Source organism: Pseudophryne corroboree, chromosome 2, assembly GCF_028390025.1.
Source record: "Pseudophryne corroboree isolate aPseCor3 chromosome 2, aPseCor3.hap2, whole genome shotgun sequence".
Taxonomy (NCBI): domain Eukaryota; kingdom Metazoa; phylum Chordata; class Amphibia; order Anura; family Myobatrachidae; genus Pseudophryne; species Pseudophryne corroboree.
Window position 1 is genome coordinate 200,826,053 of NC_086445.1, and position 16,368 is coordinate 200,842,420.

Below are 16,368 nucleotides of genomic sequence, written 5' to 3' on the forward strand. Positions count from 1 at the left end.
AGTGACACGGGGGAGCTGGCTGGAGTGACATAGAAGGGTGCTAGCAGGAGTTACACAGCAGGGTCTTGGCAGTAGTGACACATGGGAGAGCTGGCTGGAGTGACACGGGGGAGCTGAAGTTTATTATGTGAATCTGGATTTTTCAATTATATTTTGTGAAAGTGGCTTTTTCAAAAGATGTGGCTTTAAAAAATTTATTTCATGTCGTTCTGGCTTTTTCAATGTATTTTATACCAGAGGTGTGGTACATTTTTGCATGCGCGCCATCGGCTCGATGTCGGCTCTTTGACGTACCTAACAAGGTTTTTTGGCTCTTTGTCACTGGCTAGTTGGCCACCCCTGTTCTAGATACACTTGCAGAAAGTTTTTGAAATTACACAGCAGGAAGGTTGTTCCAAACATCTTGAAAAACTAACCACCACAGATCTTCTGTGGATGTAGGCTTGCTCAAATCCTTCTGTTTCTTCTTGTAATCCCAGACAGACTCGATGATGTTGAGATCAGGGCTCTGTGGGGACCATATCATCACTTCCAGGACTCCTTGTTCTTCTTAACGCTGAAGATTGTTCTTAATGACATTGGCTGTATGTTTGGGGTAGTTGTCCTGCTGCTGCTAAATTTGGAGCCAATCAGACGCCTCCCAGATGGTATTGCATGACGGATAAGTGCCTGCCTGTATTTCCCATCATTAAGAACACTATAATCCAGAACAAATCCCCAACTCCATTTGCTGAAATGCATCCCCAAACTTGCAAGGAACGTTCACCATGATTCACTGCTGCCTGCAGATACTCATTATTGTACCGTTCTCCAGCCCTTCGGTAAACAAACTGCCTCCTGTTACAACCAAATATTTCACATTTTGACTCATCAGTCCAGAGCACCTCCTACCATTTCTCTGTACCCCCGTTCTTATGTTTTCATGCATAGTTCAGTAGCTTGGCCTTATTTCCATGTCGAAGGTATGGCTTTTTGAACGCAATTCTTCCATGAAGACCACTTCTGGCCAGACTTCTCTGGACAGTAGATGGGTGTACCTTAGCTGATAACACTGCTGGATATCTTCCGATTATTGATCTGATTTAGATTTCTCTTCTGTTCATTCACTTTGCATTTCATTAATTGATAAAAAATAAAGTATAAACACTATGCTTGAAAGCAGTCTTACTTTGTAGTATTTTTTCCACACCTGCCTAAATCTTTTGCACAGAACTGTATAAAATAATAAATAAATATATATATATATATATACATACATACACACACACACACACACACACACATACACATATACACATTTTATACATATATACACACACACAAATGTATATATAAGTGTGTGTACATCTTTCTATACACAAATACACATATATATCGAAACACACGCAAGGACCCATATGTTGAGGCAGTCAGGTAAGTGTGATGAATGCTGTTGTTTGGGCTAGCAGTGCTACTGTACGTCAGTCTATGTGGGCCTTAGAGAACAGGGAGTCCTTCCTCATGAATACACAATAGTGTTTGTCTTTCTTTGGAGTGAAGAATGTCTGACTCTTGTTTTGATTCTCTCCAGGTCATCAGTTTATGAGGCTGGCGTTACATTGTATTACTGTAGATGATTGTTTTTACCTACAAGGCAGACTATATTTATGTCTCCACTTATATAAACAATAGCTTTGTCTACTCTCTAACTTAAAAGCTCTTCAAACATCAAAGGTAAGAGCACCCATGTCAAGAGTACCAGAGAACAGTATGCATTATACCTATACTACAGTCACTCATATACGTCTCCATACGCTTATATCAGGGAGGAAATGGGAGCAGCAGCACAACATATACTGACGACAGATAAACAGGACACGCCTCCCACATGTACTCTATTTGCCTTTTCTGATTTCTTCCATCTTTGGCACACTCTGCTCTGCTGAGATCCTCAATACGTGCTGTAAAATGCTGAGATCTACTGAAATACATGCAGAGGAGATACTATCTAGAACACAGCTAATTTTACCTGCAAGCTTGATCCGGATATACTCATCATTTATGTTGTACTTACTATTTCTTACATACAGCATGCAATGCTATGCAATGCTGTTTACACACACTACACTTTCAATGCCCAAGCATTACCGCCTGAACTAAAAACAAGTGTACATTCCGGACTCAGTAAGATCAAGTTCTATTCTATTCCATTCGGTTCTATGTCCTAAATGTACAAGGTCACAAAAACATAGCACAGGGATTTCAAGTAGGGTTAATACAATGGCCCTCATTCCGAGTCGTTCGCTCGTTCTTTTTTTTCGCATCGCAGTGAAAATCAGCTTAGAGCGCATGCGCAATGTTCGCAATGCGACTGCGCTAAGTAATTCTGCTATGAAGAAAGGATTTTTACTCACGGCTTTTTGTTCGCACCGGCGAACGTAGTGTGATTGACAGGAAATGGGTGTTACTGGGCGGAAACACGGCGTTTTATGGGCGTGTGGCTGAAAACGCTACCGTTTCCGGAAAAAACGCAGGAGTGGCCGGAGAAACGGGGGAGTGTCTGGGCGAACGCTGGGAGTGTTTGTGACGTCAAACCAGGAACGACAAGCACTGAACTGATCGCACAGGCAGAGTAAGTCTGGAGCTACTCTAAAACTTTTTTTTTGTTCGCAATATTGCGTAAACTTCGTTCGCACTTTTAAGATGCTAAGATACACTCCCAGTAGGCGTAGACTAAGCGTGTGTAACTCTGCTAAATTCGCCTTGCGACCGATCAACTCGGAATGAGGGCCCATGTCTCCGAGTCTCTTCATTATTTGGTCAGCATCATTGCAAAGGGATTGTCCACTAAGCTCTGCAGGTAGAAGAGCTGTGGCTGAACACCTGGGACCCCTGGTTAGTAAGGTAGATAATAGACAGGTCCATCAAGTCAGACTTATTATATTTACTGATTGTGTTGCTCCAGGAGAGGACAAAACAAAGGGCCTAATTCAGATCTGATCGCAACAGCAAATTTGTTAGCTAATGGGCAAAACCATGTGCACTGCAGGGGAGGCAGATGTAACATGTGCAGAGAGTTAGATTTGGGTGGGGTGTGTTCAAACTGAAATCTAAATTGCAGTGTAAAAATAAAGCAGCCAGTATTTACCCTGCACAGAAACAAAATAACCCACCCAAATCTAACTCTCTCTGCAAATTATATATCTGCCTCCCCTGCAGTGCACATGGTTTTGACCATTAGCTAACAAATTTGCTGCTGCGATCAGACCTGAACTACCCCCAAAGTCCCCTGGGAATTCACATGCAAATGAAATCTTGTGTATATGTGGGATTTATATACTGTACATTGGGGGTCATTCCGAGTTGTTCGCTCGCAAGCTGCTTTTAGCAGCTTTGCACGCGCTAAGCCGCCGCCTACTGGGAGTGAATCTTAGCTTATCAAAATTGCGAGCGAAAGATTAGCAGAATTGCGAATAGACACTTCTTAGCAGTTTCTGAGTAGCTCCAAACTTACTCGGCATCTGTGATCAGTTCAGTGCTTGTCGTTCCTGGTTTGACGTCACAAACACACCCAGCGTTCGGCCAGACACTCCTCCGTTTCTTCAGCCACTCCCGCGTTTTTCCCAGAAACGGTAGCGTTTTTTCGCACACACCCATAAAACGGCCAGTTTCCGCCCAGAAACACCCACTTCCTGTCAATCACATTACGATCACCAGAACGAAGAAAAAACCTTGTAATGCCGTGAGTAAAAAACCTAACTGCATAGCAAATTTACTTGGCGCAGTCGCACTGCGGACATTGCGCATGCGCATTAGCGACTAATCACTCCGTTGCGAGAAAAAAATAACGAGCGAACAACTCGGAATGACCCCCATTCTTCCTGGTGTCCTGCTTGTGCAGTTCTAGTTAGAAGCGTGAGCATAGGTACCTGCCAGCTTGCGATTGTCCAGTTTGAGTCTGTTGTGCGGATTGGTGCCATAGAGCAGAACATGAGTCTCTGTATGTACAGACTGCAGTTCTTCCAGGGACGCTTTCCTACCACGAATACACTGCAAGAAACAGATCATTAATGTCTAAAACAGAATCCTGTGCCGATTAACAAAATAAAACGTTTTTAAAGTGATTATCGTTAGGGAAGTATGAAAGCAGATACACAGCATTGTTTATTTTCTGTCTGTAGTTACCAGGCATGACTTAAAGGAAGAGAAACATTGAGTCAGCATTTTATTTAGACTGTGAAGGCAATCACCATATCGCAGCAGCACCATCTAAATATAACTCTAACAAACACACAAACTACAGTAATGGGAAATCAGTCTGGTAAGTACTGTAGTTTGCTGGACAGCTCTACCGTTGGCGCTTGTCATCCGTGGTCTACCACTATGCCCTAGCATGATGTAAAGGAGAGGGCATGCAATGAATCGACAGAGGGAATGCAGGTACAGGCATAGTACTCTGTTTACTTTTCTGACCCTCCATTGGACAAACACAGGAAAAGAACAGTGAGGGGTCATCACATGTGACAAGTCCTCTTTAATAAAATAGGAAAAGTCATTGTATTTTGGGCCTAATTCAGATCTGTTCGCTCGCTAGCTATTTTTTGCAGTGCTGCGAACAGATAGACGCTGCCTAAAGGGGAGTGTATTTTAGCTTTGCAAGTGTGCGAACGCGTGTGCAGCCGCCCTGTACAAAAACAGCTTATGCAGTTTCTGAGTAGCTTTGACCTTACTCAGCTGCTACGATCAATTCAGCCTACTCGAGCCCGGAATTTACGTCAGACACCCGCCCTGCAAACGCTTTGACACAAGTTTTTCCAACCACTCCCAGAAAACGGTCAGTTGACACCCACAAACACCTTCTTCCTGTCAAACTCCTTGCGAACGGCTGTGCGAATGGTTTCTTCGCTAGAACCAGTGCATAACAACGATCCGCTTTGTTACCTTACGCGCGCCTGCGCATTGTGGTGCATACGCAGTAGTTACCTGATCGCTGCACAGCAAAAAACGCTAGCGAGCGAACAGATCTGAATTAGGCCCTTTGTTTTCATTAATTCTCCTCTTCAGCATCAAGTTTAAACAAAAAAACACACACTTGTAGTCCCTTTATTATAAGCAATTATCTATCTGGATTGGTTTGTGCTGGATGAACTTACTTCACAATGGTTACGTAATCCTCTCTCCTGCAAGCGGGACCAGATGCTCTGGATTCTCCCAGCATGCTCTGGGTGGTTGCTATTATCTCCACAGGTACACTGGTGCTTTAACATCACAGAGTCATAAACGATTCCTGGAGAGTAAAAAAAAAAACACATTAAGTAAATTGTCCTTTACCTGACCATTAAATATTACTGTGGTGGCTGTGGCTTATGACCGATGCATTTCATATGAACATTTTGCTGCAGTTCTTCCCATAATAATTAAAACTTTTGTATTATTTGTCACTTGACAGGATAATAGAATGATTTGTTATCACCAGTCACCTGTGATGAGGCACGGTTTGTTATCACCAGTCACCTGTGATGAGGCTTGGGTTTTTTTTATCACCGGTCAACTGTGATGAGGCATGGTTTGTTATCACCGGTCACCTGTGATGAGGCATGGTTTGTCATCACCAGTCACCTGTGATGATGCATGGTTTGTTATCACCGGTTACCTGTGATGAGGCATGGGGGCAGATGTATTAACCTGGAGAAGGCGTAAGGAAGTGATAAACCAGTGATATGTGCAAGGTGATAAAGGCACTAGCCAATCACATCCTAACTGTTAATTTACATATTGGAGCTGATTGGCTGGTGCCTTTATCACCTCACACATATCACTGGTTTATCACTTCCTTATGCCTACGCAAGGATAATACATCTGCCCCATGGTTTGTTATCACCGAACACCTGTGATGAAGCACAGTTTGTTATCACCGGTCACCTGTGATGAAGCATGGTTTGTTATCACCGGTGACCTATGTTGAGGCATGGTTTGTTATCACTGGTTACCTGTGGTGAGGAATGGTTTGTTATCACAGATTACCTGTGGTGAAGCGTGGTTTATCAGACTGTTCTGGCACTGCAAGAGTCATGGTTTTAGATGAAGGATCTTGAGTGGGAAGAGAAGCTGAAGCTGGGGAGGACTTTGCTCGTGACAGGGGACGATGTCCTGGCATAAGAGGAATCATTAAAGTTTCCAACTGAGTTCTTTTTATGTGTTGGGGTGGTCGATGGTGGCTCTGTTCCCACATATAGGCCTGAGAGGAAAACAAAAGATCATCAAACCACAGCAAAACGCATTACCAAAAATATATATCACTAGGAAAATATACTTGGTAATTTACAGAACGTTTTCTCACTGCAGAACATGCCTTTGTTCAACAAAGGCCAAATTATTGTGAGAACGTTTCTTATTCTCTGCATTGTCAACAAAGTGATTTTACAGCTCTGTCGTTTTACTTAGTTTTTGCTGTATACCCATGCCTCCGCCATACAGTGGCCATAGCAAATATAAAGAATTTATACAAATGCAGATCGTTTTACCAAGAACCAGTGAGGTCACTGATTTCTCAGGAATTAATCATTTACATTCTCAGTGAGATCAAACTCCTAGGGAATTTGATGCTCATATCACAGCATTTGCCATCTTCATGGTGTGTCAACAACAACTGCACTGGAAGAAAAGATTAAAGGCACCTGTACCTGTGACAGGAAGTGCTGTTGGACTGCCGGCTGGCTGGCACTGTGTGCATCTTGTTGTACACCTCGCAAGGACTCTGACCGGGCTCGAGAAGCGTTACCTCCCAGCTCCGTAGGTCTCTCATTTACAGGAATACTGTCATCCATCTCCTCTGATGGAATCTGGCTTAGTCTTGGCCTTTCACTTGTTTTCAGTGGGCGCTGTAGTGAGGAAACAAATTTGTGAGGATGAGAGAGTTCCAAATTTTACTGACCTACTGGATTTCCCATTTAAAATTAAGCAATGACAAACTTCTAATCTTATATGAGTGATAAAAAAGGACACCTTTATATTATTTATCGATTGCTACAGTATATACATATATACCATCAATGACACAAAGACTTGCGGCCGCCGGCTCAGTCTTGCATTCCTTATAAATTGAGAACTGCAGCACTGAATAATCCTCATGCCTGAATCCAATTATGCATCCAATGTATGGACTAAGATAAGTGGCACATATGACTGGAGTAACCAAACCATGGTTGCATCCCAATCGGTGATATAGAATTCTTTTTGGGATTCCCATCAAAACAACCCCACTAAGCTCAGCTGTAGCCATTGCAATACTGCATATTAACACAGAGAAAGTATATCTGCAACGCTCATACAGTAGATCCGCTCTACTGAATAGTTTTTAACATCCCAGGATTCACAGCCATGGGTGAGAACCTAAATTAGTGGTATAAGATTTGTGGCATGGGCTGCAGTCAGTAGTGTTGATCTGCATACTATGATATCAACCTGTATGTACTGTAGCGGCAAGAGGATGTAATATCAGAACACTGTGCTCTAGATCATGGGTATATTAATGATGCTGGGCAGTTGGGATTGCTATGCAAATGGTGCATTTTTTTTGCAGTACTATTCACACTAAATCTTTCATGCATTCAACAGGAACAATGACTTGGACCGGTATGGGAAGCTGGACAATTTCAATATGATTTTGGTGTCCTGATAGAAAAAAAAGGGATGGGCTCTACTACTACTCTAGCATAGGACCTCACTGTAAGTCTGTAGGCACCCTTTCTTTCCTGCAGAAGTTCCTGTCATTGTGCAACCTGTGTCAATAAGTGGTCCATCTGTGCCGATGAGAAGGTACACCTGCAATGGCTGAAGCTGAAAACCACAACAGATTGTAACCTTCAGCCACGTTGTTACACACATCCTGACAGTGTTACACTACTAAAACATATGTCCCATCCTCACCTTGCTTAACCGCTTCAGATAGTCGGGGAATCCGGCGCACTGTTGCTGAAAAAGCAGTTGCTGCTGGAGTGACTTGGGGTTTTGAGGGAGAGGCTCAGAACGGGTCCGGCTTAAGGTTTTGTGGTGTCCGGTAGCAGATAAATGATCAGTGCTGATGAGAGAGTGGGTGAATTGCAATGGCACAGAACCCAGGCCTTGAACTGAAATACAAAAACAGATATATTTGCTTATTTAAATTGTATATAAATTCCCCTAATGATATAAAACGTGCCATATTTACTGTTGCCACAAGATGGCAGTGCAGGCATTACCAAACATCTAAGTGTATGACACGTGTGACCGTCTATACATAATTCAATGCAAGTGTTAAAAAACTGCTGTACAAAATAAATAAGCTATTATTTTCCCAAGGTCTACACAAGCCTTCAGATCTCATGCATTATTACTGTATTAGTGTGTGTAATTGCAATTTCATAATGCAGTTACGTAAAGAATGTTTCACAAGGCGTCTTCAGTGACCTGTGAAAGTACTTTCCTTTATGGTAAAACAGAGGTTGGAGCAGCTCCCAAATGTTTAACACGCATACCCAATGTGCAACAATGACAAGCAGGTGGAACTCAATACTGTGATAGAGCCTTATAGTACTTCAACAATAGCACAGAACACTGCATAAATGTCAGATGACAAAGTCACAATCATACCGAATATTAATCATGGACAACTAATGACATCGCGTTAATGGCACATGAGGCCTACTGTATTTTTTGATCAAAACAAAATACAAATCTCTGTAAAGTTAATTTTGTATTAGGACCACAATAAAAGACATAAAAATAAGAATTTACTCACCGGTAATTCTATTTCTCGTAGTCCGTAGTGGATGCTGGGAACTCCGTAAGGACCATGGGGAATAGCAGCTCCGCAGGAGTCTGGGCACAACTAAAAGAAAGCTTTTAGACTACCTGGTGTGCACTGGCTCCTCCCACTATGACCCTCCTCCAAGCCTCAGTTAGGATACTGTGTCCGGAAGAGCTGACACAATAAGGAAGGATTTTGAATCCCGGGTAAGACTCATACCAGCCACACCAATCACACCGTATAACTCGTGATACCATATCCAGTTAACAGTATGAAATTTAACTGAGCCTCTCAACAGATGGCTCATAACAATAACCCTTTTGTGAACAACAACTATGTACAAGTATTGCAGACAATCCGCACTTGGGACGGGCGCCCAGCATCCACTACGGACTACGAGAAATAGAATTACCGGTGAGTAAATTCTTATTTTCTCTGACGTCCTAGTGGATGCTGGGACCATGGGGATTATACTAAAGCTCCCAAACGGGCGGGAGAGTGCGGATGACTCTGCAGCACCGAATGAGAGAACTCAAGGTCCTCCTCAGCCAGGGTATCAAATTTGTAGAATTTTGCAAACGTGTTTGCCCCTGACCAAGTAGCAGCTCGGCAAAGTTGTAAAGCCGAGACCCCTCGGGCAGCCGCCCAAGATGAGCCCACCTTCCTTGTAGAATGGGCTTTTACTGATTTAGGATGCGGCAGTCCAGCTGCAGAATGCGCCAGCTGAATTGTGCTACAAATCCAGCGAGCAATAGTCTGCTTAGAAGCAAGAGCACCCAGTTTGTTGGGTGCATACAGGATAAATAGAGAGTCAGTTTTCCTGACTCCAGCCGTCCTGGAAACATAAATTTTCAAGGCCCTGACTACGTCCAGTAACTTGGAATACTCCAAGTCGCTAGTAGCCGCAGGCACTACAATAGGTTGGTTCAAGTGAAAAGCAGATACCACCTTAGGGAGAAACTGGGGACGAGTCCTCAATTCTGTCCATATGGAAAATCAGATAAGGACTTTTAAATGACAAAGCCGCCAATTCTGATACACGGCTGGCCGAAGCCAAGGCCAATAACATGACCACTTATCACGTGAGATATTTTAGATCCACGGTCTTTAGTGGCTCAAACCAATGTGATTTTAGGAAATTCAACACCACGTTGAGATCCCAGGGTGCCACTGGAGGCACAAACGGGGGCTGAATATGCAGCACTCCTTTTACAAATGTCTGAACTTCAGGTAGTGAAGCTAGTTCTTTTTTGGAAGAAAATCGACAGAGCCGATATCTGTACCTTAATGGAGCCTAATTTTAGGCCCATAGTCACTCCTGCCTGTAGGAAGTGCAGAAATCGACCCAGCTGAAATTCCTCTGTTGGGGCCTTATTGGCCTCACACCAAGCAACATATTTCCGCCATATGCGGTGATAATGTTTTACCGTTACATCCTTCCTGGCTTTAATCAGCGTAGGAATGACATCCTCCGGAATGCCCTTTTCCTTTAGGATCCGGCGTTCAACCGCCATGCCGTCAAACGCAGCCGCGGTAAGTCTTGGAACAGACAGGGCCCCTGCTGCAGCAGGTCCTGTCTGAGCGGCAGAGGCCATGGGTCCTCTGAGATCATCTCTTGAAGTTCCGGGTACCAAGCTCTTCTTGGCCAATCCGGAACCACGAGTATTGTCCTTACTCCTCGTTTTCTTATTATTCTCAATACCTTTGGTATGAGAGGCAGAGGAGGGAACACATAAACTGACTGGTACACCCACGGTGTCACTAGAGCGTCCACCGCTATCGCCTGAGGGTCCCTTGACCTGGCGCAATATCTCTCCAGTTTTTTGTTTAGGCGGGACGCCATCATGTCCACCTGTGGCCGTTCCCAACGATTTACAATCAGTGTGAAGACTTCTGGATGAAGTCCCCACTCTCCCGGGTGGAGGTCGTGCCTGCTGAGGAAGTCTGCTTCCCAGTTGTCCACTCCCGGAATGAACACTGCTGACAGTGCTAGCACGTGATTTTCCGCCCATCGGAGAATCCTTGTGGCTTCTGCCATTGCCGTCCTGCTTCTTGTGCCACCCTGTCGGTTTACATGGGCGACCGCCGTGATTTTGTCTGACTGGATCAGTACCGGCTGGTGTAGAAGCAGGGGTTTTGCCTGACTTAGGGCATTGTAAATGGCCCTTAGTTCTAGAATATTTATGTGTAAGGAAGTCTCCTGACTCGACCATAGTCCTTGGAAGTTTCTTCCCTGTGTGACTGTCCCCCAGCCTCGAAGGCTGGCATCCGTGGTCACCAGGACCCAGTCCTGTATGCCGAATCTGCGGCCCTCTAGGAGATGAGCACTCTGCAGCCACCACAGCAGAGACACCCTGGTTCTTGGAGACAGGGTTATTAGCCGATGCATCTGAAGATGCGATCCGGACCATTGGTCCAACAGGTCCCACTGAAAGATTCTGGCATGGAACCTGCCGAAAGGAATTGCTTCGTAAGAAGCCACCATCTTTCCCAGGACTCGTGTGCAGTGATGCACCGACACCTGTTTTGGTTTCAGGAGGTCTCTGACTAGAGATGACAGCTCCTTGGCTTTCTCCTCCGGGAGAAACACTTTTTTCTGGACTGTGTCCAAAATCATTCCCAGGAACAGTAGACGTGTCGTCGGAACCAGCTGTGACTTTGGAATATTCAGAATCCAACCGTGCTGGTGTAGCACCTCCTGAGATAGTGCTACTCCTACCAACAACTGCTCCCTGGATCTCGCCTTTATTAGGAGATCGTCCAAGTACGGGATAATTAAAACACCCTTTTTTCGAAGGAGTATCATCATTTCCGCCATTACCTTGGTAAACACCCTCGGTGCCGTGGACAGTCCAAACGGCAGCGTCTGGAATTGGTAATGGCAATTTTGTACCGCAAATCTGAGGTACTCCTGGTGAGGATGATAAATGGGGACATGCAGGTAAGCATCCTTGATGTCCAGGGATACCATGTAATCCCCCTCGTCCAGGCTTGCAATAACCGCCCTGAGCGATTCCATCTTGAACTTGAACTTTTTTATGTATGTGTTCAAGGATTTCAAATTTAAAATGGGTCTCACCGAACCGTCCGGTTTCGGTACCACAAACAGTGTGGAATAGTAACCCCGTCCTTGTTGAAGTAGGGGCACCTTGACTATCACCTGCTGGGAATACAGCTTGTGAATTGCCTCTAGCACAGCCTCCCTGCCTGAGGGAGTTGTTGGCAAGGCAGATTTGAGGAAACGGCGGGGGGGAGACGCCTCGAATTCCAGTCTGTACCCCTGAGATACTACTTGCAAGATCCAGGGATCCACCTGTGAGCGAGCCCACTGATCGCTGAAATTTTTGAGGCGGCCCCCCACCGTACCTGGCTCCGCCTGTGGAACCCCACCGTCATGCGGCGGACTTGGAAGAAGCGGGGGAGGACTTTTGCTCCTGGGAACCTGCTGTTTGTTGCAGCCTTTTTCCCCTACCTCTGCCTCTGGACAGAAAGGACCCGCCTTTTCCTCGCCTGTTTCTCTGGGTCCGAAAGGACTGTACTTGATAAAACGGCGCTTTTTTAGGCTGTGAGGGAACCTGGGGTAAAAATGCTGACTTCCCAGCTGTCGCTGTGGAAACTAGGTCCGAGGGACCATCCCCGAATAACTCCTCACCCTTATAAGGCAAAACTTCCATGTGCCTTTTGGAATCTGCATCCCCTGTCCACTGCCGAGTCCATAAGCCTCTCCTAGCAGAAATGGACAATGCACTTATTTTAGATGCCAGCCGGCAGATCTCCCTCTGTGCATCTCTCATGTATAAGACTGAGTCTTTTATATGCTCTATGGTTAGGAGAATAGTGTCCCTGTCTAGGGTGTCAATATTTTCTGACAGGGAATCTGACCATGCAGCGGCAGCACTGCACATCCATGCTGACGCAATAGCTGGTCTAAGTATAATGCCTGAGTGTGTATATACAGACTTCAGGATCGCCTCCTGCTTTCTATCCGCAGGCTCCTTTAGGGCGGCCGTATCCGGAGACGGAAGTGCCACCTTTTTAGACAAACGTGTGAGTGCTCTATCCACCCTAGGAGGTGTTTCCCAACGTGCCCTATCCTCTGGCGGGAAAGGGAACGCCATTAGTAATTTTTTAGGGATTACCAATCTTTTATCGGGGAAAGCCCACGCTTCCTCACACACTTCATTTAATTCTTCAGATGGGGGAAAAACTACGGGTAGTTTTTTCTCCCCAAACATAATACCCTTTTTAGTGGTACCTGGGTTTATATCCGAAATGTGTAATACCTCCTTCATTGCCTCAATCATGCAACGAATGGCCCTAGTGGACATTAGATTTGACTCATCGTCGTCGACACTGGTATCAGTATCCGTGTCGACATCTGCGTCTGCCATCTGAGGTAGCGGGCGTTTTAGAGCCCCTGATGGCCTTTGAGACACCTGGGCAGGCACGAGCTGAGAAGCCGGCTGTCCCGCATTTGGCAGGTCGTCAAATTTTTTGTGTAAGGAGTCGACACTTGCACGTAATTCCTTCCATAAAACCATCCACTCAGGTGTCTGCCCCGCAGGGGGTGACATCACTTCTATAGGCATCTGCTCCGCCTCCACATAATTTTCCTCATCAAACATGTCGACACAGCTGTACCGACACACCGCACACACACCGGGAATGCTCTAACAGAGGACAGGACCCCACAGAAGCCCTTTGGGGAGACAGGGAGAGAGTATGCCAGCACACACCAGAGCGCTATATAATGCAGGGACTAACTGAATTATGTCCCCTGTAGCTGCTATAATATTTACTGCGCCTAAATTTAGTGCCCCCCCCTCTCTTTTTTACCCTTTTCTGTAGTGTAGACTGCAGGGGAGAGCCAGGGAGCTTCCTTCCAGCGGAACTGTGAGGGAGAAATGGCGCCAGTGTGTTGAGGGAGATAGCTCCGCCCCTTTTTCGCACACTTTTCTCCCGCTTTTTTAAGGATTCTGGCAGGGGTAATTATCACATATATAGCCTCTGGGGCTATATATTGTAATTGTTTTGCCAGCCAAGGTGTTTTTATTGCTGCTCAGGGCGCCCCCCCCCAGCGCCCTGCACCCTCAGTGACCGGAGTGTGAAGTGTGTATGAGGAGCAATGGCGCACAGCTGCAGTGCTGTGCGCTACCTTGGTGAAGACAGAAGTCTTCATGCCGCCGATTTTCCGGACTTCTTCTTGCTTCTGGCTCTGTAAGGGGGACGGCGGCGCGGCTCCGGGACCGAACACCAAGGCCAGTTCCATGCGGTCGATCCCTCTGGAGCTAATGGTGTCCAGTAGCCTAAGAAGTCCAAGCTAGCTGCAAGCAGGTAGGTTCGCTTCTTCTCCCCTTAGTCCCTCGTTGCAGTGAGCCTGTTGCCAGCAGGTCTCACTGTAAAATAAAAAACCTAAATTATACTTTCTTTCTAAGAGCTCAGGAGAGCCCCTAGTGTGCATCCAGCTCGGCCGGGCACAAAAATCTAACTGAGGCTTGGAGGAGGGTCATAGTGGGAGGAGCCAGTGCACACCAGGTAGTCTAAAAGCTTTCTTTTAGTTGTGCCCAGACTCCTGCGGAGCCGCTATTCCCCATGGTCCTTACGGAGTTCCCAGCATCCACTAGGACGTCAGAGAAATGTTCTGTTTATTTCATGTTCTGCACAATGCACAAACATGAGGTAATAATGTCCCTCATTCCAAGTTGATCGCAAGCTGCCGTTGGTCGGTGCGTAGCGATCAGTGAAAAAAATGGCTAATCTGCGCATGCGTTTGCACCGCAATGCGCATGCGCGTCGTACGGGTAAGAAGTCCTTTGTGGTTTTGCAGTAATTCTAGCGACGATTCCAATCGCACAGCCGAACGCAAGGAGATTGACAGGAAGTGGGAGTTTCTGGGTGGCAACTGACCGTTTTCTGGGAGTGTTTGGAAAAACGCAGGCGTGGCCGGGCGTTTGCTGGGCGGGTATCTGACATCATTACCGTGTCACTCGTCGCAGCAATCATCGCACAGAATAAGTAACTACAGGGCTGGTCTTGTTCTGCACAAAAAGTGTTTGCTACCGCGCGGCTGCACAGGCGTTCACACTTCTGCAAAGCGAAAATACACTCCCCCGTGGGTGGCGACTATGCGTTTGCACGACTGCTAAAAAGTAGCTAGTGAGCGATCAACTCGGAATCAAGGCCCATATCTCTATGAGGTGCAGCCTTTCATTTCTTAATATAGTTATTTACAGCTCCATAGCTCTGCAGCCACGGAGCTTCCAACATGAATTATGGACAGATAGATTTACCGTTTCTGTAACACTTCACAATTCTATCTTTTATATACATCTCCATCCACAAGCAAAGTACTTTTTTTTTTTTTTTTAAATAAGATTTTAAACCTACCGGTAAATCTTTTTCTCCTAGTCCGTAGAGGATGCTGGGGACTCCGTAAGGACCATGGGGTATAGACGGGCTCCGCAGGAGACATGGGCACTATAAAGAACTTTTAGTATGAGTGTGCACTGGCTCCTCCCTCTATGCCCCTCCTCCAGACCTCAGTTAGAGAAACTGTGCCCCGTGGAGATGGACAATATGAGGAAAGGATTTTGTAATCAAAGGGCAAGATTCATACCAGCCCACACCAACCACACCGTATAACCTGGAATATGTGCAACCAGTTTACAGTATGAACAAAAACAGCATCAGTCAACGACTGATCTCAACTGTAACATAACCCTTATGTAAGCAACCACTATATACAAGTCTTGCAGATTTAGTCCGCACTGGGACGGGCGCCCAGCATCCTCTACGGACTAGGAGAAAAATAAGATTTTACTCACCGGTAAATCTATTTCTCGTAGTCCGTAGAAGATGCTGGGCACTCCGCAAGGACCATGGGGAATAGACGGGCTCCGCAGGAGACTGGGCACTCTAAAAGAAAGATTAGGTAATATCTGGTGTGCACTGGCTCCTCCCACTATGACCCTCCTCCAGACCTCAGTTAGGATACTGTGCCCGGAAGAGCTGACACAATAAGGAAGGATTTTGAATCCCGGGTAAGACTCATACCAGCCACACCAATCACACCGTATAACTCGTGATACTATACCCAGTTAACAGTATGAAATATAACTGAGCCTCTCAACAGATGGCTCAACAATAACCCTTAGTTAGGCAATAACTACATACAAGTATTGCAGACAATCCGCACTTGGGATGGGCGCCCAGCATCCACTACGGACTACGAGAAATAGATTTACCGGTGAGTAAAATCTTATTTTCTCTGACGTCCTAGTGGATGCTGGGAACTCCGTAAGGACCATGGGGATTATACCAAAGCTCCCAAACGGGCAGGAGAGTGCGGATGACTCTGCAGCACCGAATGAGAGAACTCAAGGTCCTCCTCAGCCAGGGTATCAAATTTGTAGAATTTAGCAAACGTGTTTGCCCCTGACCAAGTTGCAGCTCGGCAAAGTTGTAAAGCCGAGACCCCTCGGGCAGCCGCCCAAGATGAGCCCACTTTCCTCGTGGAATGGGCTTTTACTGATTTAGGATGCGGCAATCCAGCCGCAGAATGCTCCAGCTGAATTGTGCTACAAATTCAGCGAGCAATAGTC

At 45.8% G+C, this 16,368-nt stretch overlaps 1 protein-coding gene across 9 annotated transcripts in view; it reads right to left on the bottom strand.

Annotated features, from left to right (window-relative positions):
• HDAC7 (histone deacetylase 7) overlaps window positions 1–16,368 on the bottom strand; it is a 614,661-nt gene that overhangs the window by 82,342 nt on the left and 515,951 nt on the right. For all 9 annotated transcript variants that reach the window (XM_063952225.1, XM_063952227.1, XM_063952226.1 and 6 more), the window contains 5 exons: window positions 7,909–8,108; window positions 6,663–6,860; window positions 6,004–6,217; window positions 5,133–5,266; window positions 3,909–4,029 (listed from right to left, as the gene is read on the bottom strand). In XM_063952225.1, coding sequence (XP_063808295.1) covers window positions 3,909–4,029; window positions 5,133–5,266; window positions 6,004–6,217; window positions 6,663–6,860; window positions 7,909–8,108 — 867 coding nt within the window. The remainder of the gene's footprint in view (window positions 1–3,908; window positions 4,030–5,132; window positions 5,267–6,003; window positions 6,218–6,662; window positions 6,861–7,908; window positions 8,109–16,368) is intronic.